This window comes from Wyeomyia smithii, chromosome 2 (assembly GCF_029784165.1).
Source record: "Wyeomyia smithii strain HCP4-BCI-WySm-NY-G18 chromosome 2, ASM2978416v1, whole genome shotgun sequence".
Classification (NCBI taxonomy): Eukaryota; Metazoa; Arthropoda; class Insecta; order Diptera; family Culicidae; genus Wyeomyia; species Wyeomyia smithii.
Window position 1 is genome coordinate 266000782 of NC_073695.1, and position 6956 is coordinate 266007737.

Here is a 6956-nt window from a genome sequence, read left to right on the forward strand (position 1 = left end):
TCAGTGTGTTAAAATGTCGAAATGCATTCCATCATGACGAAGGTTATAGAACAAAAATCCGGTAAATTGTTTTTTCAAACGATTCTGATTGTTTTCAGAATTTTATTGATACTATTTCGTATTTTTTCTTGCTTACATATTAATTATACGAGGAAATATACCAAGAGGAAAATGGTATTCCTGACGTGAATTGAGGTAAGAATTTTCGAAGCGTCGGAAGATTGGTTTAATTTCCACAATCGAATTTGGTGGAAAATTTATCTTTCGGCGCTATAAAAATCACCGATACCTGAACTGGTCATCGCTGGAGCACCTTTTATACCATACACTCCGCGAAGCAGCGCCTGTTCTCTTATCGATAGTTGATTGGACAGCGTTTGTTTGCTTTGAAGTTGTCGGCTATGACAATGCAGCGATGAATCGTTACGTTCCTGATAGCGGCCAAAGCCATGGCGTTCGCTGGATGGTACGTCGATGACTTCTTCGGCTTACCATACATCGTTAAGATGCTCAGTTATAAGTTCCGATAGCATCCAACCCTAACGTTTCCCTTACTCAACGTTTACTAGAAAAACGATTAGCTTTTGTGATTGATACACCATGGGTCAAACACGTATCATCACTAGAATTGATACCCATCATTTTCCCATGACAGCGAATAGCTCTCCCCTCCAACCAATCGATCCAACTGATCTTCGTAACTTTCTTCGGTGTAGGACTGCTGATTCATCGAACCAAACTCCTCTGGAACTTCAATTTCCGATCGCGAGAAGTACGGCTCGAGTGTTAGCGCTCCGCCCGGTTGGCTGTCGGTTTGGTCAATATCTACAAAGACGGTATCATCATCTGCAGCATCCCGATTAGGATGAGACACCACTTCGGTAGTCTCTTGATTGTGGATTTTCAAGTGTGTCCTTAAATTATCAATTCTGCGAAATCGTTTCGGACAGATGTGGCACCCATGGGGACGGTCATTGCTGTGCACAAGCATGTGGTTTTGGAGAACTTGTCTAAAAATACATGTTTTAATAAGTCACATTGACGCAGTTTCAAAGTTTTACTGACTTTGTCAAAAAAGCCTTGTCACAAACGGAGCACTTGAATCGCCGATCATTGTTGTGCGCTGCTAGATGCTTCTTTAGAATAATTAGATGACCGTAAGTTTTACCGCATATAACACACTTGTAGTTGCGCGATTTACTGTGAGTTACCTAAAAATTAATTTGGTATTCTGTAAAATATTTTACCGGTAAGACGTTTTTGTACCAAACCTTATGCGTAAGCAATGATTTCCGGTGGGCGAACGAGCTCGAACATTGAGTACATTTGTACGGTTTCAGCCCTTTGTGAATGTTCTCATGCAAAGTCCGATCACTTTTATAGGTAAACTCCTTGCCACAGAAACTACACGGAAAGTTTTTCGAATCGGTGTGAATTAAGGTATGAGATTTCAGATCCTTTACCGCCTTGCCACACGTCGGACAAGTTCTTTTAGGGCAAGTTTCATGTTTGTTTTGAATATTGTCTTGTTCCGAATACCTGACGGGTTGCTCGCAATCCGAAGGAGCTATCGAAAGAGCACACTCCTTCTTCTCTGGATTCACTATCACCAGCGGCTGATCCGTTTGCCGTTTGGTTGTTCTCAATTTGGGATTGAACTTGAAATATTTGAACTGCACGGTGTATTTGCCCGGAAATGGATAACCTTCGCGGTGAGTGCTCTGGGCTGATTTCATCTTCTGCGTATTTAAGAATAGCAAAAAGATTTAATACACGAGTTATCGCTGTTTTTTTTTTTCCTAAATTCTACTGGTGGACCAAACAGCTGTGTTGTGTTTGAACGAAGTTTGTTTATATGCGGCAGATTTCTCGACGCGTGAACCAAAAAGGTCTAAGATCAAAAATACTCGGATCTCACGATATATTCCGGAGTGATTCGCGATTAGGGCTCAACTAACAAAATGTAAACAAATGGTTTTATTACACTATTGGTTTCGAAAAGACTTACGAACTTCATGGCAAGAATCCTTTCTTTTGTATAAATCGATAAAATTATTTAAATCAAGCTTTTAGTGAAGGGCGATAAAGCAGTTTACCCAAAACAAAAGATACTTTGGAACTAGGCCCTTACCATTGTTTTGAAGCAACGGCAGGGCCGGATTTAGGCGGCGGGGGGCCCGGGGCAAATTTGTTTGTGAGGCCCTCTTTTCTTGAAACATTTAGAGGTATCGTTCTCGAAGGTGACGAGCAAAAAAAAGGTCGCCTCAGGACTAGGGGGGGCCCTTGAATCGGGAGGCCCGGGGCATTTGCCCCCCCTCAAATCCGGGCCTGAGCAACGGGTTTATTTGCGAAATATTTCGTAAACAGGCGACAGTGAAGGGCAGATCAACTTTTGTTTTCAAAATAGAGGCGTATTTAAAGGGGCGCAGCTGGAGAAAAAAGAAAAACAAGGCGAAAGAAGGTGGGCGTATCTCGTTGTCAGAATGCTTTAAGGCTCAATAGAAAAAGGTTAGAAAAAAAGTGATATCAATATAAAAGTTTGTAAACATTTCCGGAGTGATTTGCGATAAGGGCGCAACTGGCAAAAGATAAACATTGGGGAATATCAGTTTGAAAATTTTCAAGTACATTTTCAAATCGTAATTTCAAAGGAAGTGACTAACATTAACATCAATACCAAAAATCGACGTAAAATATACCTGGCTTATAGTTTCCTCACAATACTACATTAAATTTGTGCATTTATGGCTTAAACCTGCACTTTTCTTCTAACCTTTTTCTATTGAGCCTTAAAGCATTCTGACAACGAGATTCGCCTAAAGCCCTATAGTTAAAGTTTGGACGACTGTCACTGAAAAGTTCCAATCGAACTGTCAAAACTTATTCCAATCGAACATAAGAATGTTTGACATGTCAAGTTTGTCTTAGTAGATGGGAAGTATTGTGATTTAGCAATGATAAAATCAGACCCATGTCATGGCAACTGTTTCCTGAAGCCGCCGCTGACGATGATGGCGCTAGTGTTGAAAATATGGTCTTAAGATCCGTTTATTTTGCCGCATCAGCAACACATGTTTTTATTGAGTGCTTCTAAATATATTGAAAGTAGGGTTATCCGGAACGTGTTAGAACATGTTGGAACGTGACCATTTATGTCCTGCACAAAATCCATAAAACATTCAAAACGAAACAAACGTTCTTGGCGCTTCGCATTTGTACATACCACTTGCAGCAACAGTTGATCTCGCATGAACGGAACTTATCTGACTGTTTCGCGAGCACTGACAGCCTTTTGACGTAAAATAGAGCCAGAGAGCCAGAGAAAAACGGCTTCAAGCAGAATGTATGGAAATGACGTTCGTGACAGGGATGTGGATAAAATGCGAAAACCCTAGAGATGAAACTCGATTATAAAAGAAAAGCAATAAATTCCAAAAATCTTCACGATATTTTATTTTTTAAATGGGTACAAATTCATAACGCCATAGATCTCCTTTCTATTGTCTCTGGTCTTCTGCTTCTGATGAATTTTAAATTTTGTTTTTCTTCACTGTTGACAACTAGATGAGATTCTGAGTCTGACTAAAATCTGTATCATAATTATTCAAAATGCATCTAAACTATTATTCACTTAAAGCTTAATATTAAATCTAGAATTAGTTAAACTAAACCCTGATCTAAACCTCAACCTAAGTTCTTAAATTTATCATATTTACTTACACTACAGTATAACTAAAATTAATTAATGCTTTTCAGTTCTCCGACATGGAGTAAAAATCATCGTGATCTAAGTGGAACTGCATAACTTTGTTTTTTATTCGGATTGATATTTCCAAAACGCCAAACTTAGGCTACAAATATGTGTCGTTTCTATTATTGAAAAATCCTCCTGTAATTCACAAAATGCAAGCAATTTTCGGCGATGCTTTTTATCGGTGGGGAACCGAAAAAAGCTTATGTTTTTAAAATTTCCTGATGTTCGATTTGATCAAAATAGAAAACAGCACTTCATTTTTTCATTACTATATATAGCAAAACAAATTGAAACAAAAAACTTTGAAACTGAAAATACGAATAGTCATGAAATGACTTTTACTTTTCGCAATGTTGCTAGTTCTTTGAAATTATAGAATGGCTGCCAGATCGACGGAAATTCAGTCGGCCAAACTTTAACTCTAGGCCTTTAGATTCGCCCACCTCTATTTCGCCTTAAAGCATTCTGACAACTAGATACGCCCATCTTTCTTTCGCCTTGTTTTTCTTTTTTCTCCAGTTGCGCCCCTTTAAATGCGCCTTTATTTTGAAAACAAAAGTTGATCCGCCCTTTACTGTCGCCTGTTTACGAAATATTTCGCAAAGGGGCCGTTCCTAAACCACGTGGTCATAGGTAGAGGGACGGGGGGGGGGGGGTTGTCAAAAGACCACGAAAGACCACGCACGGGGGTGGGGGGTTAAAGAAATGACCACGTGGTCTTTTTTACTGACTTATAATTTATTGTTGCCACCAAGTCGAGAATGAAGCTTTTGCATTTTAGAAATATAGAATGTACTGAAAGTTTAATAATTAAAATGCAAAAAGTTTAAGCGAATTTTCGGCACTTGACAAATGAAAAGACCACGTGGTTAAAGTCGCAAGGGCCAAAAGACCACGAGAGACCACGGGGGGGGGGGGGGGGTACGGGGGGTATAAAAAGTGATCAAAATATGACCACGTGGTTTAGGAACGGCCCCTAATAAGCCCGTTGCTTCAAAACAATGTAAAGGGCCTAGTTCCAAAGTATTTTTTGTTTTGGGTAAACTGCTTTATCGCCCTTCACTAAAAGCTTGATTTAAATAATTTTATCGATTTATACAAAAGAAAGGATTCTTGCCATGAATTTCGTAAGTCTTTTCGAAACCAATAGTGTAATAAAACCATTTGTTTACATTTTGTTAGTTGAGCCCGAATCGCGAATCACTCCGGATTTCACTATGGAAATCTATGGATTTTATTTTGTGCAAATAAGATTCGTACCAGAAATAGCAAATATTTGGTTCGTCTAATGCCTGCTTAATACAAAAATTGTGTTTGAAGCGCATATGGTGTGTTCCCATACCTGTTTTCAACATCTCCCAATGACCAAGAATGACCAGACCTCAGAAAATTGTTCCCCAAAAATCGCCATCGGATTGTTCTCCAGACTTTTTTTACATAAATCTACAAATTAAACGCGATATATTATTACAATGAATGGTAAAAAGATTTTCCAATTGCAGAAACATCAATCCAAAGAATCCGTGTACTTGAAACTATCCTGCAAGAAGAGAATTAGCAAAAAGCAAAATTGTTAGTATGATGTCTGCATTGGTCTCAAATGGTGAACTGATAACCTGGGAGAAGCAACTAACCTAGCTCTGATTCCCACAAGTTTCTTCTTAAGCCTGCATTACATTGACCAATGGTCAAATATTTGACTTTTTGACATAATGGTCAAATTTATTTGACATCATGATTGTTGTTTACCACATTAACAAATTGGAGAGTGACAAACAATTATCTTTGACCAAATTTTTATCTGTCAAAAAGAGACAAATATTTGACGCTTGGTCAGAATGTAATTACAGCCTTCAAATTATCGGCCAACACGGAATCCAGCTTGCTGCCGCCGTCGATCTTTTTCTGGATCCGATTAAAGATTACCTTACAGAGTACTTTGAGAGTAATACAGAGCAACGTGATGCCACGGTGGTTAACTGAAGCATTATCTGCGCTGACAAAGGGGTCAGCTTTGAGCATCTCGGCTGAAATGCAGTCTATTCGCTCTGACGGAGTTACGGTGCTGCCACCTTCAATTTGTTTACTCTATGAGTGCAGAAGATAGGAATTTCTTCAAGAGTGAATGTGATAGCAAACATTTTAATATTTTTCCCTAAAACTCGCATACGGGCAGTTCAATGTTTGTGAAGGAGATGATTTAATTCCGTCAGGGCGAATCCCTGGCGCTTTGTTGGACTACATACTCCTGATTGCCGCTTCGATTTCATCTAGCAATGGCGCTTTGGTATTGACGCGTTTGATGCGCCGAACTGTTGGCGTCATGTGCTGCTGGTTTTTTTGGTCACTGACGTTCAAAACCCGGAAAACCTGTTCGAAATATTCAGTCCATCGCTTGAGCTGTTCAGTACAGTCAATCAGTAGCTGACTAGCACTGTCTTTTAACGGTACTTTTGTACTCATCCTGGCACCACTAAGGCGGCGAGAAACATCGAACAACAAGTGGATATCTCCCTTTGGCGGCGACAGTTTCTCCTTTTTCGGCCCTTTCCAGTTCAGCGTATCGTTGACGGGCATTCATCTTAGGGGCCATCCACATACCACGTGGACAGATTTTTAACAATTTTGTCATTACCACAAAACTCTGTAAACAACTCTCCGTTTTTGCTCATCTCTCCTAGACCATGGTGTCCCATGACGCGTTCAAGGTCTGCGTTGTTTGGGCCAATTTTCGCGTTGTGGGTTCAGCTGGCTGTAGAAACTTTCTTTCTCCTGCAGGTCGGCAGCATTTGTTGGCGCATAACACTGGATTGCAGTAAGGTGTCTAGCCCGTGTTCTGAATCTGGCCATAATTGTTTTTTCCTTAATTGGTTCCCACTTCATCAAGGCAGCATGTACCCCTGGGCTCAGTAGGAATCCAACTCCTCTTTCTCGAATAGCATTTTCACCTCGTATGCCAGAGTAGAGCAAGACTTGCCCCGATGATGTCTTGTGTTCACCAGGTCCCGGCCAACGGACCTTGCCCAGTCCCAGAATTTCAAGCTTCAGGCGGATAGTTTCCTTTGCAAATTGAGCTAGCTTACCATGCTAGACAAGGGTCAGTGAATTCCATGTTCCGATTCGTGTCCGTGTTTTCATGCCAAATGTCGTTGCCAAAGACCCAGATCGATTTCTTCTCTCATTTAAACTTTTTTAAATTTCC

General features: G+C 40.2%; 1 protein-coding gene across 1 annotated transcript; it reads right to left on the reverse strand.

The window, feature by feature from the left end:
• Positions 1-66: 66 nt before the first annotated feature.
• On the reverse strand, positions 67-1839 carry LOC129723061 (zinc finger protein 43-like). The gene is made up of 3 exons (XM_055677011.1): positions 1272-1839; positions 1066-1211; positions 67-1010 (listed from the first exon to the last, which is right to left on the reverse strand). The coding sequence occupies exons 1-3, from the start codon at positions 1734-1736 to the stop codon at positions 623-625; spliced, it is 999 nt and encodes a 332-aa protein (XP_055532986.1). The 5' UTR covers positions 1737-1839; the 3' UTR covers positions 67-622.
• Between the last annotated feature and the right edge of the window lie 5117 nt (positions 1840-6956).

Bases quoted from the DNA above. Each gene is read 5' to 3' on its own strand.
- LOC129723061 (XM_055677011.1), bottom strand. From the start codon at position 1,736: ATGAAATCAGCCCAGAGCACTCACCGCGAAGGTTATCCATTTCCGGGC. The intron at 1,212-1,271 runs GTTTGGTACAAA...ATTAATTTTTAG, and splicing joins AATCATTGCTTACGCATAAG to GTAACTCACAGTAAATCGCG. The intron at 1,011-1,065 runs GTCAGTAAAACT...ATGTATTTTTAG, and splicing joins GACAAGGCTTTTTTGACAAA to ACAAGTTCTCCAAAACCACA.